Source organism: Mesocricetus auratus, unplaced genomic scaffold (assembly GCF_017639785.1).
Source record: "Mesocricetus auratus isolate SY011 unplaced genomic scaffold, BCM_Maur_2.0 Super-Scaffold_100676, whole genome shotgun sequence".
Taxonomy (NCBI): domain Eukaryota; kingdom Metazoa; phylum Chordata; class Mammalia; order Rodentia; family Cricetidae; genus Mesocricetus; species Mesocricetus auratus.
This window is the reverse complement of record NW_024429266.1, coordinates 84851790-84871713: the sequence shown is the minus strand read 5'-3', so window position 1 is coordinate 84871713 and position 19924 is coordinate 84851790. Positions and strand designations below refer to the sequence as shown.

General features: G+C 40.3%; 1 protein-coding gene across 1 annotated transcript; it reads right to left on the bottom strand.

The window, feature by feature from the left end:
• Positions 1 to 1660: 1660 nt before the first annotated feature.
• LOC121136501 (alpha-1,3-mannosyl-glycoprotein 2-beta-N-acetylglucosaminyltransferase-like) lies at positions 1661 to 4846 on the bottom strand. Its single transcript, XM_040737044.1, is given in 2 exon segments — positions 1661 to 1729; positions 3269 to 4846. Coding segments are annotated over 2 exon segments (1152 nt in total). The 5' UTR covers positions 4352 to 4846.
• Positions 4847 to 19924: the final 15078 nt, after the last annotated feature.

Sequence of the window (19924 nt, the reverse complement as noted above, 5' to 3'; positions counted from 1 at the left end):
AACCACCAAATCCCTAGTATGCTTTCTTTCTTTCTTCTCTTTCTTTTTCTCCCCTGAAATAATTATGTGTATTGTGTTCCCACAATAACCTTCGCATGTTTCCTCAGTTACACATGCATTAACTAGAAGAATAATATTCTAGATGGGTTTTCCAAATAATTACTGAACAATACTCAGACCTTTGTTCAAGCATAGTTTTGCTCCATAGACTATGCAAACTGCAGATATCATAAGCTAATAGAGTTCCTTAATAGCACTCTTCAGTCATCTCCCATATATTTATTAATATATTTCCAGAAGACTTGCATTAAAGGGTGTCCAAATCTTTATTTTTTTGGTTTTTACGAGACAGGGTTTCTCTGTACTGTTTTGGAGGCTGTCGGTCCAGCCTGGCCTCGAACTCACAGAGATCCTCCTGCCTCTGCCTCCCAAGTGCTGGGATTAAAGGCGTGCATCACCACCGCCCGGCCAAATCATTTTTTTAGTCAGAAGAAAAGCTATTTAAAGAAAATTACTGACAGTAAAAACCCGAGGGCCAAGTCCAAGAAGTCTGGATTTTCCACTTCACCAAAATGTCTCCTCACACATGATATTTAATTTCCTTGGATCTTATTTTTCTGGTTTTTCAAAGTTTTGAATTCTAAGTAAAGACTACATCACTGTGTTCCCCTATTATTAATACTACTACCATTGCTTCTATGTATATTCTTTGGGAATTATTATTGGAAGTCAAATGTTGGATGCTAATGTTTACAGCTTCTCCCTGATTGCTAATGAAAAAAATAATTATAAAATAATTTTCTAAGTTATTTTCCTGAAATTACTTAATTTTTTTCTGACTGTGCCACTATCAGCTTTTTCACCAACATAAAATATGTCCTCTAGTTGCAAACTAAGATTGGAAGAGACATGAGGATCTAAAATCTGCCTGTTTGATAATACTTGCATCAGAGATGTAGGTGTCAACCTTCTGGTAGAATCACCAGATTCTGTCACCCTCACTCTTGAGAGGGGTCCTGGAAATCTTACTTGTGCATGAAGAGACAAACATTTTTTTTTGCATGAATCGAACCTCCAGATGCACTGATTCCTCACACTTTATCCATTTTGACAGTAAATTCAGTGCACTGAAAGAATGAGTTTGGGTTAATCCAAAACAGGTCACCGAAAGCAAGTGCTAAAACAAAGTCATAAATTAGCAACGCTCAATAAAGCAGGAAGGTTGGTACATTTCCTCTAGTTGTCATTCTCTGAAGTGAAAACAGCTGGAGCATTAGAAACACATCCAACTCCAAAGTTGCAGGCAGTGCCCAAACCACAAAACCACCAAAGGTACAAAACTTAATCTTTTTAAATTAAGACTGCATGAAAGATGAGAGTAAAATATTGCCTTAGGTTTTGGCTCACTGCTTTCCAGAAGCCAGTAGAAGAAACTGGCCCCAGATGTTCGGATGGTGTGCACATTTCCCTTTAGAATGTTTTCTTGTGGCCTCCTAGTTAGTTGATCACAGCAGCATTCACCACAAAATAATATATTTTAGAGACCTTTTTTTCAAAGTTGTATGTTTTAATGTGAGCATCACACTCATCTCACTTCAACTTTGGACATCATAAAACTGAAAATATGTAGCTTCCTGGAACCAGAAGACGAAACTAATTTTTAAACCATTTCCAGGTGTTCTCTACCTAAGAACCTGCCACTGTAATGACCACTTGTCACAAACTTCAACTAGAGGACACACATAAGATAACACTTAAATCAAATAACATGCCATCTCCTTCTAATGCTATTCTCAACCATATTTTTCTCATTATTTTACATGTCTCCACTCCTAAGAGATATGAACTGAGGAAAATTAAGTGTAGTAGTATAGTTAGAAAATACAATTAGGAATATTTTATAAATATTCTGAATGCTATTATATAGAAGTCCTTACACTACCCTTTGTTTTTACTTAGAGATCAATTATCCTAAAATCACAGACGCTGGCTGATGTTGAGATAAATTAGCATGGCATGAGGCTTCCTTTAAAACTTTATCTATGATGTTCACCTTCACTGAGATGTAAGGTGACAATATAAAAATTGTTTAAAAGGCAAGATTTCCTCTTGTTTATAAACTTTGAGAAGTATTACTTTCTAAAACATATAATAAGTAATTGGGACTTAGTCCTAACAGTGTGTATGAATGTATGTGAGTGAGTGTGTGTGTGTGTGTGTGTCTGTGTGTGTATGTGGTTTATATGCATGTTTCCTTATGCATGCATTGTTGATAGTTATATGAAAACTGCATCTACTCAAACTTGATTCTAGCTCTTTATAAGTGACTTTAAAACTGTCAGTTTGAAGTTTCTTTTAGGTTGTTTTGTTTTGTTTGGGGATTTAGTTTTATGGTTGTTTGGCTTTGTTCCAGAGGGGTGCCATTTCTAAAAACCATTATTATTTCCTGGAGAAAATTTAACCATTGTTCTTATTTATTTTAACTCAAGAGAATTGCTGCCAGGCAAAGCTGTGTTAGCTTTTTACTGATAGAATAAAGGTGACAAGCTTATTGACTTAGTCAGTACAAATTATTTTCTAACAGTTATAGAGGTTAGAGTTCAACTTAATGGGAAAATACCAACATGTATCAGGCTGAAGGGTTGAGGTCCTTTCCAAATAATGTAAAGATGAAAACATATTGATGTGTCTATCTTCTATATAAGGAGGAAGACATGTTGATGTTTCCATCTTCCACATTGCTCCTCTCCACTTCTCTCTTAGAAGTGAGCATCTTACATTTTCTCTCTTAGTCTCACAACCATGATCTGTTTTCCTCTAATAATAATTTCTGTTGTTACATTGAACTCAAGGGGATAACTTCTAAATATTAAATCAACTTACTGGTAAACACAATTCTCATATAATCATCATTTCCTTTGATAGTCATTACAATATATTTAGAGATTCCAGGGGTTAGTGTAAATGGAAGTTTCTGTCCTGCCCGATCTGAAAGCCATTTACTCCCAAATAAACACACAGAGGTTTATATTGTAGGAGGAAGTCTGTATGCCGCCATTAACCATGTGACTTACTAGAGGCGCATACAGATGAGGTAATAAAAGGGCGGTTTACCACACCGCTAACCACACCCACTTTAGGCATGACTAAAGACGTATAAGCGGCCAGACTTAAAGACTTATACGTACTCTAGGGGGTGAACTATGTCACTAGCCAGGCCCACTTTTGGGCATGGCTAGGGAGCGTTAAGGGGGAAGGCATAAAAGACATGGGCAAGGAAATCCCGGTCATAAGCCTCCCGCTGCAGGTATGACAAGTCCAACTGGGTGAAAGACACGAAGTTCAGCTTGATGAACTTAAGATGCTGGTCAAAGAACTGCCCATGGCTCACACCCTTGCGGCCAAAGGTCATCGTTCTAGAAATTTCTGGACGAATACAGGCCCGCCCCTTCCTCTGCTCAGGTCTACGCATCCAGTCGTCCCAGAAGGCCTTGGGCCACTTGGGTTCCAGCTCTGCCCACAGCTCAGCCAACAGCAGCCAGCCAAGGCCAGGAAAAAAGTCTGTTCGATAGAGCAGCTCAGGTTTGCTCTAGTCTACCATCTGCTCCTTGCCATTGTCATTCCAAGCAGACACACACCAAAGGGAGGGATCTGTTCTCAGCAGTGGGTAGGTGGCCTGGAAGTACTCAAAGAAGTCTGGTGCCACCTCCAGATCATCCTCCACTACCACAGCTGCTGGGAACTTGAACTTGTTGAAGATCTGACCCAGTGCCCAGCGGTAGTGCCTGGCGATCTTGTAGTAACCCTGGAACTTGCGGTGGTCTGGCTGCACAGTGATGTTACTCAGGTCTGGCTGCCGGATGTGTGTGACTGCACTGCCATAGGAAGCAATGATCTGTGCTGTCTCCTCGTGCCCGCAATCCTGGCTGACAATGATCGAGAAATGCTCGGCTGAGGGTCGATAGTGCAACAACTTATCCAAGCAGCGCCGGACAGTGCTGCGGTCACAGGCAATGACCAAGATGGGGATCACGGCTGGTGAGGGGGTCACAGGCACACGGTGCCAGGCTGGAGGGGCCACAGTGGGCACTTTCCACCTCTGGTTCCACAAAATATGATGCTCCCTGATTTGCTGCAACAGTCCCCACTGCAGCTCCAATTCCACCTCAGCGTCCTCAGCCAGGCGGATCACCTCACCGGTGAGGCTGGCAGGGTCGTCATCGAGAGCACTGTCTAAAGGGGGCCTGCCAGGGGCTGGGCGTGTCCAGAAGAAGAGGAGCAGCAGGGCATTCCAGCCCACAAAGATGATAGCACCCCAAAGCACAAGCCCTGCAGACTGCTTCTTCAGCATCCTGGCCCCCACAGGGGAGAGCAGGCAAGGGGAGGGCTCAAGGCTGCTTTTGGCTTGCCTGGCTCACTTCCCCAGTCTAAGGGTTTATTCTTCTGGACTGGGACTAGGAAGAAGCCATGTACCTTTCTTTGCTTCTCTCAGTAGCTCCCCTGGAGATCAACAAGACCCCCACCCCCACTTCCTAACTCTCCATTTTCAAAACTGAGACTCAGGTCCACCAAAGCACAGCTTCTCTCCACTTATCCAGGTCCAAAGTCCATGGCCAGGTGGACCCTGACCGGGAGGAGTCTGGAGGAGAAGGGGTGTGTCCAGGCCTCTCCCCCCCCACTGCTGACTTCAGTGTCCCTCCCAGGCGCCTATTACATCCCTTCATCCAGCTGGCTTCTAAAGCTCAGAGGCTCGTGGTAGGCAGATTCCAGGTATCATGCCATCTCTTGCTCAGACAAGAGGAATCATCCACTAGTCCACTTGGGTTCTGCTGGCGCTCAGAAGACACAGGTCCTTTCCAAATAATGTAAAGATGAAAACATATTGATGTGTCTATCTTCTATATAAGGAGGAAGACATGTTGATGTTTCCATCTTCCACATTGCTCCTCTCCACTTCTCTCTTAGAAGTGGGCATCTTACATTTTCTCTCTTAGTCTCACAACCATGATCTGTTTTCCTCTAATAATAATTTCTGTTGTTACATTGAACTCAAGTGGATAATTTCTAAATATTAAATCAACTTATTGGTAAACACAATTCTCATATAATCATCATTTCCTTTGATAGTCATTATAATATACTTAGGGATTCCAGGGGTTAGTGTAAATGAAAGTTTCTGTCCTGCCCAATCTGAAAGCCATTTACTCCCAAATAAACACACAGAGGCTTATATAAATTATAAACTGTTTGGCTGATGGTGCAGGTTTCTTATTGGCTAGTTCTCTCCTAATTTTAAACCTATGTCTATGAATGTGTGTCTCCACATAGTCTTGAGTTATAGGTGAATTCCAGGTCTCTTGCTTCCTAGGTACCTACATGGTATCTCTGTGACTCTGCCTACTACCTTTCTTTATCCCTGTCTGAATTTTCAACTTGGCTAAATACTGCCTGCCCATTGGTTGAAACAGCTTTATTTATAAACCAATAAGAATAACATATATTCAGAGCATACAGAAGTACATCTCCCATCAGGTTAGGCCATAGGTATCACTGGTGCTTGAGAGATGAATGGAGAGTTAATCTCCTATCAATATCTTCTCAGACAAATATTCTTTTAAAATATTTTTATTAAATACTATTTAAGTTATTATTGGCTCTTTGTAGATTTTACATCATCTATTCCAATCTCATTCATCACCCATCCCTTCATATCCACCCCCTGCCCTTGCAATCTTCCCATTTTTTCAAATAAACTAAAATTTAAAAGATAAACAATTTACAGGCAAATGGATGGCACTAGAAGAAACCATACTGAGTGAAGTAACCCAGTAACAAAAAGACAAACATTTTATGTACTCACTCATATATGGATTTTAGACATGGAGCAGGGCATTGCCAGCCTACATCCCCACCGCCAGATAGTCTGGGAAATAGGGAGGACCCTAAAAGAGATGCATGGTAATCTGGGGAAGGGTTATGGGACAAGATCTCCCAATTGGATTGGGAGCAGGGGGGAGCCAGAAGGAGATGGGAGAAAGAGAGGGGGAAAAGAGGAGCAGAGAGGAGGCCACACGGGAGCAGAAAAGTTGAGCAGGGTAAGAATAAAGGAGAGAATGATGAGAGATACCATTATAGAGGAAGCCATTATAAGTTGGAGGAGAGATCTGGCACTAGTGAGATCTTCACATATCCACAAGAATGGCACCAACTGACATTAAGGCTATCTTAAATGCCCTCCCATGATAATGAGATTGATGACTACCTTATATGCCATCCTGGAACCCTCATCCAGTGGCTGACAGAAGCAGAGGCAGACACCCACAGCTAAAAACCAAATTGAACTCCTGGAGCCCAGTTGTAAAGAAAGAGGAGTGATGAGCAAAGGAATCAAGATCAGGCTGGTGAAACGCACAGAGGCAACTGAACTAAACAAGGGGGAACACATGGACCCCAGACTGATGACTGAGAGGCCAGCATGGTACTGATCCAGACACCCCCCTCCTAAGCTGGGTGTCACAGAAGAGGCTTCTGCAATCTGTGGGACCTTGTAGAGTAGAGCAGTATTTATTCCTGGCATACAAATAGAATCTGGGAGCCCATTCCTCGTTAAGGGATGCTCTCTCAGCCTGGACATGTTGGGGAGGACATAGTCCCTGCTCAGGCTGATATGACAGACTCTGAAAAATCCCTCCCTTGGAATCAGAGGGTAGATGGAGTGGGATGGGGGGTTGGGAGGATTGGGGGTTGGGGGAGGAGGGAAGGGAGAGGGAACTGAGAGTAGCATGTGTAAAAAGTTAAATAAAAAAGAAAAAAGATAAATAAAAAAGACAAACAAGTATCTTGGTGTTGATGTTATAATGTTCAGTGAGTCACTTAAAAAGCCATTTAGTCCATGGATTTTTACTTGTATGTGTTCGTTGTAGTGAGTCATTAGTCTGGTTCGAGGCCTCTGACATTCTGCTACTCTCACTGGGACTCTTTTGGATATTGTTGCTTTGTGTCATGGAGACTCTGCAGCTTTGGATCCACAGGTCCGGCCCCTTCACATGCTCCAGGAGTTCATAGATGGAGTGGGTGTTGGAGTGGGTCAAATCATTGCCCTGGTTTTGGGCTTGGTTGGTCAGCCCACCAGCTTTCCCTCATGATCACCACCAGGGAGAGTTCTCCAGTGCCGCCCTGCTAGCTCAACGATGCAGCAGACATCAAGAGGCAGTGTCATTTCTCCTGCTCTCATGCCCTTGGTGCAGGCTGGTCTTCACCCCTGCCAAAGGGGTCAGTTATACTATGCTGCCCAGGCAAGTTGTACCCCTGCTCTCATGAGTACTTCAGTTGGTAAGGGGCAGGACTAGCTCTCCTGAGTCCCACTCTCCCTGCTACTACAGGTGACAAGGTGTGGATGGGGGAAGGCATCTTTCTCTCACCCACTCAAACACATGGTAAGGTTAACTCTGCTGTTCTTTCCTGCCTGCCTGCAGCAGGTGGGAAGAGGTGAGGAGTGGAGAAGGTCATCTCTCCATTGCCCACACCACCACATAATGGGGCAGATACTGGGGCTAACTCTGTTATTCTCATGCCTTCAGGACTGGACTACCTGTGCCCTAGTCAATGGGGTCAACTCTACTGTGCTACCTCGTTGAGGTGCATGGCCCTGATCTCCCTAGTGCTGCAGCCAGTGAGGGATAGGGCCAACTCTGTGTAGCCCTATTCTCTCAGCCTTCAGTGGTATTAGGAGCCATGGACATCAACACAGAACCAGTTTGCAGTAGGGGCCAGACTTAGCCATGACCCTTGGCAGTAGTCTGGCCCCAGATGACTCCATGCCCCCTGGTGGCAGTGCAAACCACACAGCTCTGTATGGCCCTGTTAGCAGTGCAGCCCTGGAACACTAAGATGGCCGAGACCCCAGATGTCTGTGTGGCCCTCAGTGGTAGCAAGGGCCATGGATATCAACACAGACTCTGGCTGTGTTTGGACCATGGACCAAGTTGTGGTCTGTGGCAGCAGCCTGGGCCCAGATGTCACCATTGCCCCTCTTGGCAGTACAGGTCACTCAAATTGGCATGATCCAGTGTCAGCTTGGCTCTTGAACACCAACATTTTCCCAGATGGTGGCCCAGATCCTGGGTATCCACATGGTCCTTGATGGCAACAGAAGTCACAAGCACCAATGTAGACCCTGACTGTGGTAGGGCCATGAATACAACATTCTTAATATGATCATGCCTAGTGATAGATACCTGAATTCTCCCTCAGAATTCTGCTCATATGCTTGATTTCATTGTATTTATATCTGTGTATATTTACCCCTATGTTATTCTTCTAGATTCATTTCTATTGTAATAAAAAATACTTGGGCCAAGCAACTTTAAAGGAGAAAGGGTTTACGTGCCTTACAATTACAGGTTAAATCTATTATTGTGGAGAGATCAAGGTTGGAGCTTGAAGCTGCTTGTTGCATGCATCATAATGGAGAGAGGGAGGGAGAGAGAGAGAGAGAGAGAGAGAGAGAGAGAGAGAGAGAGAGAGAGTTAACAGTTTACACATGGAAGTTTATTCATTTGTAGCCCTCTCAATATACTTAATCATTTATTCATTCCTATAGTCCTTGGAGTAGTGCCACCATGCTGGACTAGGTCTTCTCACACTAATTAGCACTATATCACAGTTATAACCATAAGGCAACATAATCTAAACTACCCTTCAGTGAGACTCTCTTCCTTAGTTTTTAAGATTGTGCAAAGTGGGTAATTAAACTTATCACAGTGCTTCTATCTTCCTAGTTGTGGATCAATAATTCTTAATAAACATTACTATTATTAATTAATTTTAAAACTTCATTTTACATTTCAACCAGCGTTCTCCCCCCCACACCTTCTGTTGTCCCCATCACCTCCATTATTATTGAGACTTTCTAAAGGGTAAAATAAAATGAACAATTATTTTAAATTCTGTTTGTTTGAAGGACCTTCCTATTAACATGGTTGCTGTGATTTCAATAATTATTTGGCAACTTCAGGGTGGTACATGCCAAAAGGCACTGTTTTATGTGAAATGCTTGCTTCTTGGAGACCTTCCTGAAGTGGATTTAAAGGAAGTCTGTAAGAATTCCTTGATCTGAAATTTCGTGTGTGTGTGTGTGTGTGTGTGTGTGTGTGCGCGCACACGCACACAAACTTAGCTTGTGGATTGACATGGCCCATTTTATATATTGCATTTTACAAGAAATATTTTCTTTATTTTTCATAACTGCTTGTGAAATATCACTAAGAGGTATTAGAAAAGTTGAACAAGGTCACACAGTGAGCATATGCAAGAAAGATAAAATGAGATTAAAATGTGTTTCTGTCTTGAGATCATTTAACTGTGATTCACTACAGCAAGAACTAAGATGACAAAATAAATGCAGACTTTGTAGAGCTGGCTCAGCTGTTAAGGGAACCTAATGCTAGTTCAGAAGCCCCTGATTTGGTTCATGCATCAGGAGCTTATAACCACCTGTAACTTTTTTTTTGGTGACACAATGACTTTATTAGGGATACTTCAGGAATATCAGGGGGCCACTCACAGGTACAGGGATAACTCAAAGCCCACCCCAGTATGAGTGAGAGCTCACAAAACCTGGAAATTTAAAGCTCATAACCACCTGTAACTTTATTTCAAGAGAATTCAATACCCTTTAACCACTGAGGGCAACCACACACAAGGTGCACATAAACTCATAAGGACATGCACAGACACAAACTCATAAGGACATGCACAGACACACAAAATAAAAAGGGATCTTAACTATAAATCTTTATGTAGTATCTGGAAGGAGAAATTTAAGAAATAACAATTCAGCTATGACAACTTCCTTCATGATGACGTTGCATTTATGACAAGGACAGCAGGTAAATATCAAAAGAATAGTACTTACAAAGAGGGAGTAGTTACATGATGATGGATCAGATAACAAAGTTCAAGGCTATTAGGAAACAGAACAGAATATATAAAACAAAAGTGAACACCACAAATCATAATAAAGAATGAATAATTATTCAGACTGAAGTTATCAGAATGGTACGTTTTCTCTCATATGGTGATACTAGCTTCAGATCTTTTGTATGTTCAACACTGGGGACACGTGGAACCTAGGTAATAGGCCATTTGTGGGGGACTAATTCAGGGAGAGGTTAATAGAACTCATACAGGTAGTGAGTGTAATGACAGTGATGAGCATATAAGAGGCCAGGTGAGGACTTAGGACAAACTTATGATAGTATAATCAAAGTTTTAAAAAAGTTACTGCAAGAATAATAGTAGTAGAATATATACAAAGAGAATGGGGCGATGGTTACTGGAAACTAAAGATTTATAGAGGATGGAAGTAAGGGCTGGGGAACTGAAAACTAATAGTAAGGATATATGAAGAAACTTTACTCTACATACTGAACAGAAGTATCCTACATTAGTGAAAATGCTGCTCTCAGAAGACATGAGTTATTAATGAAAATCTCAGTACCAAGTACAAGCTATCCCCCTGAGCTATTGTTCAGACATTCCTCAGAGTCACTCAAAATAATATAGAGGTAAGTAAAAAGTACAGAAAATCATTTAAGTGAAATATGGACCATTTCTGCAACAAACCTGACATATAGAATTTTTTTGTGGTAGAGTTTGGAGCCTCCTGTCAGAGAAGTTCTTAGACTAGTGTGGTGGGCAGAGTCTAATAGGTCGTTTTGCTGTAGGTTTAGTAGAGTAGAATATGATAGGAATGCAAATGACAAAAATTGCTCTTGATACTTCAAAGGGGAACTGAGACTCTCATCAGAAATTTAACAGGATGTCATTTGAATTACACTCTGGAAAATAATTCATCTTCTTATCCTAAAGACCTTAAATGAGACTCAATTTGAAAGTCATGCCCTGATTTATTTGGTGGAGGGAATATAAAGATGCATAACATTTGGGTTGCAGAATAGATATTGGTCAATGTGTGTATCCAGGTTTACAGTAACAACTCTGAGCAAAACGTACATCATGAAAACTTTTGAAAAATGTTAAATGAACTGAGGAATGCGATACATGTGAACTTGAACATTCAGATAAGTAGATGTGTATAAGCTGCCTATAATTGTTAGGCATCCATACATTCAAGAGAAATGGGGAACTTTATTGTACAGGGACTTTAGGGTGGTACCTAGGTGACAAAACTCCATCATATGCAATGGGAGCATGGAGGAAACAGTAGCGAACTTGACAATTTTAAGATCTGAAAACTTAAAGTTGCCTTCATATTAGTCTGAAAAGAATATTTCTTCAGGAGTTTCCTGTGCAAACAATATCACCTAGGGAAGACTTTTCCTTGATTGAGCCTGGTATGCATTCAGAGACCTCTTCTGCAGAAGTCTAATGGACCATTCTACAACTCACGTGAGCTGGCACTGGAACAGGGCATTTACAGAGCCTAAGAATTTCAGATCCTAGATTCCAATGCCAAGGTTCTATTGCCTATGGGGTGACAATAGATAGCAATGATGGTCCTTCAGAGAGCTGGAGAAATGAATATGTGCAGCTGTGGAGATAAAGCCTGGCTTGCACGGGGGATGATGGAATGTTGGTGATGCTAAGAAGATGTAGAGCCCTGGGAGTGGCATAAGCTTGGAGGCCAATTATGCTGTAGGACTAAGCACTTCAGAGACAAGTTACTTAGCACAGTGTTGCCAAGATAATGTCAACATGAGCTCCAGATGTTGAACATAGAGCTTGAGGACTTCCTGTTTTTGCTGCTTTGTGTCAGCCTTGATCTGACCTTTTCTTTCTAGCTTCCTATTCCTCTCCTTTGAAATAGGAATACTAATTATGTGCTGTTGTTAATCTGTCTATCATCTATATGTCATCTCCATATCTGTCTGTCTATATATCTATCATCTATCTACCTATCATCTATCATCATCATCTCATCTATCCATCTATCTCTCTATCTATCCATTTATCCATCTATCTATCTCTCTATCATCTATCTATCCATTATCTATCTCATCTATCTATCTATTATCTATCAACTATCTATATCTATCCATATATATCCATATCCATATCTATCTATCATCTATTTATCTCTGTCATCTATCTATCATCTATCTATCCACCTATCATCTTCATCATCATCTATGGTTTTTGAAATCGCAGTAGTCTATATCTATATTTGCCTTGAATCTCAGAAAAATCTTAATTTTTATACAATATTGGAGGTGTTAAGACTGGGGACTTTTGAAGCTCTATTGAGTGAATTTTGTATGAGCCTTTTAGAGCTAGGAGAAGAATGTTACAGTTCAGAAGTGAAACATCCCATACAGGTTCTTGTGTTTAAACAACTGACCTTTTTGGTGAATGCTTTAAGAGACTGTAGAGCCTTTTGAGCTTGGAATTAGCTGTTAGATATAGGGTCATAAGAGCAGACTTGGAAGACTAAATGATGACCCACTTCTGGTCAAATGTTGTGCTTTCTAGTGTGCCACATGAAAAGTAGCTCTCACTCAGTTCAACCACTACAGACCAAGCTTCATGCCGTAGCTTCTTTGCCATGACAGACTCTGACCCCATGAGCCCTAAGACAAAATGAAACCTTTTGTATCTGAAGTTGCTCCTGTATGGCATTTGGTTACACTAAAACATTGTAGCTAATGTATATCTTTGATATTATAGGATAGTTTACACCTGTTAGTGTTAGTTTTCAATTATTTTAGAGTTGGGATTGGAAAGAGGTGTTCAGACTTGGGTGTTTCATTCAGATAAGTTTAGGTTTAGATGGGATAAGATGTTTGATACATTTTGTTCATCGACACAAGTTAGTTGTTTTAAGTTTAAATATCCTTTTTAGACTAAAAGTGGAATTGTAGGGTGAAATTTGGTGCTCTGCCATTAGACATGAGACTTATTAGAGGCTCATACAGATGAGGTAATAAAAGGGTGGTTTACCACACCGCTAACCATACCTACTTTAGGTATGACTAAAGATGTATACAGAACTACATCACTAGCCAGGCCCACATTTGGGCATGGCTAGGGGCGTGTATGGAGGAAGGAATAAAATACTGATCAGAAGATCATTTCTCCCTCTTTCCAGCTTCCAGTTCGGCGGCAGAAAAATACTCAGCTCATCTGAGTTGCTTGTTTTAATCTTGTAAGTAATTTCTACAATAAATACTTACTTATATTTTCAGTAAGTGTGCTGTGATGGGGAAGTCCTATGTATATGTTAATAAAGCACTGTTGGCCAGTAGGGAAGCAAAATAGGTGGGACTATGAGTCCAGGAGGACTCTGGGTAGGAGTAACACAGGGAGTCAAGATGTAGCTGCCATAGGGATAAGAAGTCCAGACCTTTTCTCCTGTAAGAGAAATACTTAGAATAACAATTATGGGGTAAATACTTAAATCAGAGCTAGCCAGTATAAAACAAACAAGGCCAACAGCTTCTTATTTAATACAGCGTCTTGTGTGTTATTTGGGCACTACAACGCGGCAGAGCCCAGGCCACTGGTGGGGAAAAACCAAAGCAGCTGGCAAGGAAAAGGCTTCACTCTACAATATTTGGTTATACTAAAAGATTGTAGCTAATATATATCTTTGCCAGTGTTCTATTGCTATTAAGAGACAGCATGGCCACTGCAAATCTTATAAGAGAAAATATTTCATTGGGACCGGCTTATAGTTTCAGAGGTTTAGTCCAGTATCATCATGGCAGGAAGCATGGTGGCACATGGGTAGACATGGTGCTAGAGAAGTAGCTGAGAATTCTACTCCAGATTAGTAAACAGCAGGAAGAAAGACTGGGCCTGGCTTGGGCTTTCAAAACCTCAAAGTCCACTACTAGTGACACACTTCCTTCAACAAGTCCACACCTACTCCAGCAAGGCCACATCTCCTACGCTCTCTCAAGAAATGCATTCCCAGATAGTCAATTATGTAATCCTGTGAGGGCAGGTCTTATTCAGACCACCATAATATACATACACAGTAAACAAGGAATGGGGTGAAGCAGAGAGTAGATTAAACCTTCATTCTACTACTTTGAGGTCACATGACTGGGGAGCATATTCCCATCTGATAAACAGAGGCAATGATACCTGAAGTGTGTCTTGAAATGATAAAGCAATGAATTATAAAGTCTTATTCACCCTGGAGGATTTAAACAGTTCAATTCATCAGGCTTTCTGGAAGACAAAGGACAGAGCATTAGGAAAAGGTGAAATTGGTAGAAATGCTGCATTTAAGGGCATGTAGAGACTGGAATCCAGAGGCATTGCAGAGGAATTAACATGCAATCTAAATTCTCTGTTGTGCGCATCTGTTTCATCAGCCCATGGAGACTTTTGATAAGGTGTGAGATAGGCAGGGGGAGAGAGGCTTTGGTCAACTTTCAGGTTTCAGAGTCTCGGTTAAATCCCTGTTTCTGCCTCCACGTTTATCAACACCTGCTAAGAGAGAATGTAAGACCTCAGAAACACTTTTTAGCTCCCAAGCATCATTAGACTTCAGCAGCTGAATTTGATTCCTAAGTCCTCTGTACGGATTGGTGACCCACTGTGCGGTGCTGTACAGACAAGTGCTGGCACTGATCATTTCCCATATGGAAATGACAATTGTCAGGAGATTAATGGTCATTTAAGCTCCTACAGTGCCGTTCTCACTAGAGTGAAATTATCACTGCTGCAGTAGACAGTACCCCTAAGGTGACTCATTTAATCAATATTCGGACTGTGGTCAGGATAAGCTCTGCATTTATTCTTGCTTTTCTGGGAGAAGTCATTACAATGTAGAAGTCAGCATGGTTACTCAGTGTGGTTTCCTATGTATCCTTATAAAACGTACTGTGTAACTTTCCATTAGATTAGTTCTAGGGGAAAATAACTGCTCCTGTTGACATCATATGGTTCCTTTTATCAGACATGGCAAAAATAGAGCACAGCTGGTTTTCTTTTCTTCTTCTTCCCATTTTACATTTTCTTATAGAAAACTGAAAATTAAGAAATGCACAAAATAAAGTAACCACCATTTATAGGACTTTTGTCTTAAAATCCATATGACAATGCCTGCTTTTTGTAAAAAAAAAGAAGCTCAGTTATGCATCCTACACAATGATAACTGAAAAAAATGCTTTGAAAAGAACTACTATGAATCAGCAAAACAGTCATCATTGTGTTTGAATGTAGGGTCTCAAGTTGTTTTCTTTTGACTTGATTAAACCATTTAATGCATTGTACTTGCAACACAAAGGGAAATATAAAGAATTTTATCTAAGCCTCGGATGTCTCTTACCATGGTTTAACTAACAGATTTAATATGTTTTGTTATTTCACTTATATTTCCCTCTTTTTCTGTCAATTTGATACTTCTTTAAATATGACAGGGACTATATTACACTTCATGAGACACAAAATGATTTATTATGCAAATGCTTTTGAACACATCAGGAGTGTATTTTTTGCTTTCATTTAAAACACTGAAAAAATGCTGGCTATAATTTTAAAGGATGCCACACTATCTTGGAGTGTCCTGCAAATTAAAGAAGAAAAGACAAGTGAGAAAACAAAAATTAAATTAAACATACACACATGCACACACAAGTACACACACACACCACACACACACATGCACATGCTTATAAATATACATGCACACAAATCTGAACATTCATATTACCAGACAGTTAGTTCCAACTTTGAGGATTTGTTTTTTATTCATGAGTGTCCTCAAATAATATGAATATGACAGCTAGAGAGTCCTGTGGGAGAACAGAGTGTTTCCCTGTTAGTGTCCTTGTTTGTTGATTTGGAAGTCCTTTCTGGTCCTAAATTAGCTTTGATTCTGACTTCTTTAGAAGTGTGTGTGTGTGTGTGTGTGTGTGTGTGTGTGTGTGCCTGTGTGCATATGTGTTTGAGTCAGTGTGTGTGCATGAGTGTGCATGCATTCATGTATATAAACGCATGAATGTGTAAGAGTACATTTGTGTGTGTGTATGTGTTCAAGTGTGCATTCGTGCACAAATAATGTTCTCTTTTGTCACTTGAGACAGGATATTTCACTGAGTTTCCAGCTTTCCTCCCATCCCTCCTACCGTCACTGCTGGAATTACAGTCGCATAGCAGTGCATTTTATAGATTTTTATGTAAGTGCTGAAGATTTGAACTCAACTCCTCACAACTTGGCAGCAAGCTCTCTTAAGCACAGATCTATTCCTTAGCTCTGCAGAAAATGTTCTTAATAAAGAGTCGAAGTGAATTCGCACGTGAATGCGTGCTGAGGCTTTAAGCCTTACCATTGAATGGAAGTTATCTTTGCTAGTCTGTACTGAGTGTTTCTAAGTGGCAGCAAGAGTTACAGCACATTCAGTTAATGCCCTTCTCCAAGGTCCTAATAAAAACCTCGAGCAGGAAAGGATTCTGAGGTTGCCATATTTTAGGTTTCAGGAAAAATCTACCGTCAGCTAAGTTGTTTCCTTTTGTTTTTTGCTAATACTTGCAGCTATCGAGTTCTGCCCCACCATTATGTTCATAACATAACTGTGTTTACTGTACGTGTCTAGAAAACCCTTTTCTATCATTCTGCTAATGGAAAACTAGGAGGAAAATATTTTTTATTTAGAAAAACTGATTCATGTGGTCTATCAAGTAGTTTATGTGGTAGAAAAGCAAAGAAAGATATTTAGAGATCAAAATAGAAAGGAATAGCCTGTTTGCTTACTTGATGCAGAGAAGTAGATGACTGAGTGAAGAATGGCTACTTTGGGGTACATACAAATAATTATATGAGAATTTACAAAGTGGCTTTTCCGGGAAAGACTGGAGTAGTAAGTGTTATATGAGGTCAGATTAGATTGAGAAAATCATTTAAATAACTTTAACAAAGTTAAAGGGCAAATAAGCAACCATTTTAAAGAATTTTTTTGTTAAATACGAATCCAAAGACGTTCCTTTCAAGTTGTCTTTCTTTCAGTGAATAAAAAAAGTTTAATCCAGCTCAAGCTCCCTGGGCACTATGGAGTGGACAATACGCAAAATAGAGTGTAAAGGAAGCCCTTATGGAACTTGGTCAAAGCTCTCACAAGCAGTAGCTTTTAGCCTTTTTAAAAACTGTTGCTTGGCTTTCCTACTAGAATGTTATAATGTTTCAAACTTTATTTTGATACAGTATTAATATTCTTATATGTGCATGAGATAGACAAGGACAGGCTTGCAGTCTAGCAGCAAGCCACCTTTAACCACTAAGCCCTATTGCTGGGCCCAGACTTTTATTATTAAAACCTAGAGGGCGTTTCTTTATTGACTCATCTTCATTTTTCTATTTGAACTAGTATAAGAACATTAAAAATTGTGACAAACACAGAGCATATAGATTTGGAGGCCACTTACTTTGCGGAACCTGTAGCAAAACCCCACCTAATTCTCCAGGCTAATCTGAGTGATGAAATCACACAATCCCACAACTTATCACACAGATTTATAAATGAACATGTGTGATTGTATTAAAAATCACTCTGAAAAGATTTTTGGTGTGTCGAGTACAAAATAGGAAGCATTATCTTAAGAATAAGAAAGTCATGGAGAGTCCATAACTGCATAAGTGTGAGCATTCAAAGATTTAGATGTTTCTCACTCTGTCTTTGTTCCTCAATGATAGCATGGCACCTGCTGTATATAAATACTATTTTTTGAAGCTCAGTAGCAACTAGGAAAAGCTGAATGCTCATAACAGGCTGGATAAATCTTAGGAAAATTATGGAAGAGTTATATGTAAATCTGCATTTAGAACTTTGCCTTTTCTTTCAAATGTGTTTCCCACTCCCAGTTGGATAAATGAGTTCTTTTCTTCATCACAGTGTGCAAAAGCTTAAGGAGAGAAAGCTTGGTCTAAATTTGTTGACAATTCATTGTGAAAGGAATGACTATATATTGACTGTATCATGGGGAAGGGAACACTGTGTGAAACGAATGGCTTTGTCTCTAAAGAATAAAATACACTAATTCGGTATGTCTGTAGACTATTAAAGTAGAAAAGTTACTCATTAGAATTATACTGTAATTTCAAAACATTTCTTTTGAAAATTCAAAGTTATTTATGTTAAAATCCGGTTGCTTACTTCTGGTGCTTGGTGAGCTCTTCATTTCTGGGTCAGGGGTTAGGCTTGTTATTCACAATACTGGACCAGGGTTTCCACCTGCTTCATATGGTGACATTTCAATGTCTTAGTGTTTTTAATGGGCAAAGGACTCTGGGAAAATGTAAACTATCAGGAATCTTTGCACAAGTGCTGTTGCAGCACACTTTGTTGCCACGGTAATGAAATCACTTCGGTCTACATGGAAAACATTCTCAGCACTTTTACATACAGTCACATTCAGACCTTCGTTCTTTCTCTCTTTGTTTTGTTTTCTTTTTTTTCAAGACAGGGTTTCTCTGTAGCTTTGGAGTCTGTCCTGGAACTTGCTCTGTAGACCAGACTGTCCTCAAAAATCACAGTGATCCACCTGCCTCTACCTCTTCAGTGCTGGGATTTTAAGGGCTCCTGCCACCATTGCCTGGACACAGCTAGACTTTCTAATGCTGCTACCCAGATTTTTATCACTGTGAAAAGAGACCCAAGATTATCGGTTACAATAGGGAGAATCTAACTGAGACTCATGGTTCCAGAACATTCAGTCCAATGCTGTTTAGCCCCATTGCTTTTGAGGAGGGAGGATACAATGGTAGAAGCACTAGGCAAGGGAGCATGCTCACCTCGTGGCCAATAGAAAGTCTTTAATGTGTGACTCTTTGCAGGGGGACATTCAATATCCAGATTACAGTGGAAGCTCAACATAATTGTACTAATTCATACACAAACAACATGCCTATGCCACTATCACCCCAGCCTCCCACTCAAGCTCCTCATATGACCTCCTTCCAAAATTGATGTCTTTCCTTTAGTTATTTATTGCTTTTATATGCGTATAAAAGCCACTAGATCTACATAGGAATATATACCTCCAAGATTAACCACAAGGAATTGTAGGAGTTCCTCCCTAAAGGAAATTTATTCTTCCTCTCTCAGCAGCCAATGACCTCATGCAGCTTTCTTCATCTAAGAGTTGTTTAGGTGAATTTTTTCTGTCTCCATTGGCTTGTCAACTGATGTTGTCATGTTGGTCTTGTTTTGGCAACCATATTGTGATTTGGTGGGTTCATTTCCCTTGTCATCCTTAAGTTACAGTTTTGGGCAAAAGGCATCCTAGGCCTCTGACTCTTATAACAATTTTTTATAACTTTTCCCTGAGGTTATTCTTGAGTCTTGGAGATATGTGTTGCATTGCAAATGTATTAGTTGGAACTAGACAGCCTTCAGTGTCTTATTATCCATATCGTTTTTTCTAGGTGTAGATAATAGTAATAGTCTCCATCTGTTGCAGGAAAAAACCTTCTTTGATGAGGGGTGAGGCTTAGACATGTCTGTGAGTTTAAAATACATGTAGTTAAAACATGGTTAGAAATTATATTAGTTTTGGAAAATGACAGAAACAGGTCCTCCTGTAGAGGATATGACCCCTCCAACTACAATTATGTGGCTAGGTGTACAAAACCAGGCATGAAGTCTCTATAATTGTATAGGTTTTTAATAAAGCTAGAGGTCCCACTATTGCCTAATCTGGGTTGTGTTTCCAGTCAAGCTGTTGTGGCTCAGAGGCTTTACAATGGTGCAGGTCTACTGGTTACCTTTCTCCCTTGTTAGCTTGCAGATGGCTTTCAGATACTGTGGGATCTGGTATACATGTAAGAGGCTTTTTGACCATTTCTAGCTCCATTCTTCGATGTCCTGTGTCTGAAGCATGTGGTGTCAGCAATAAGGTCTTACCTTCAAGTTCTAGAAGGCAACAGGGACAATGAAATAGATTATAATTTTTTGAG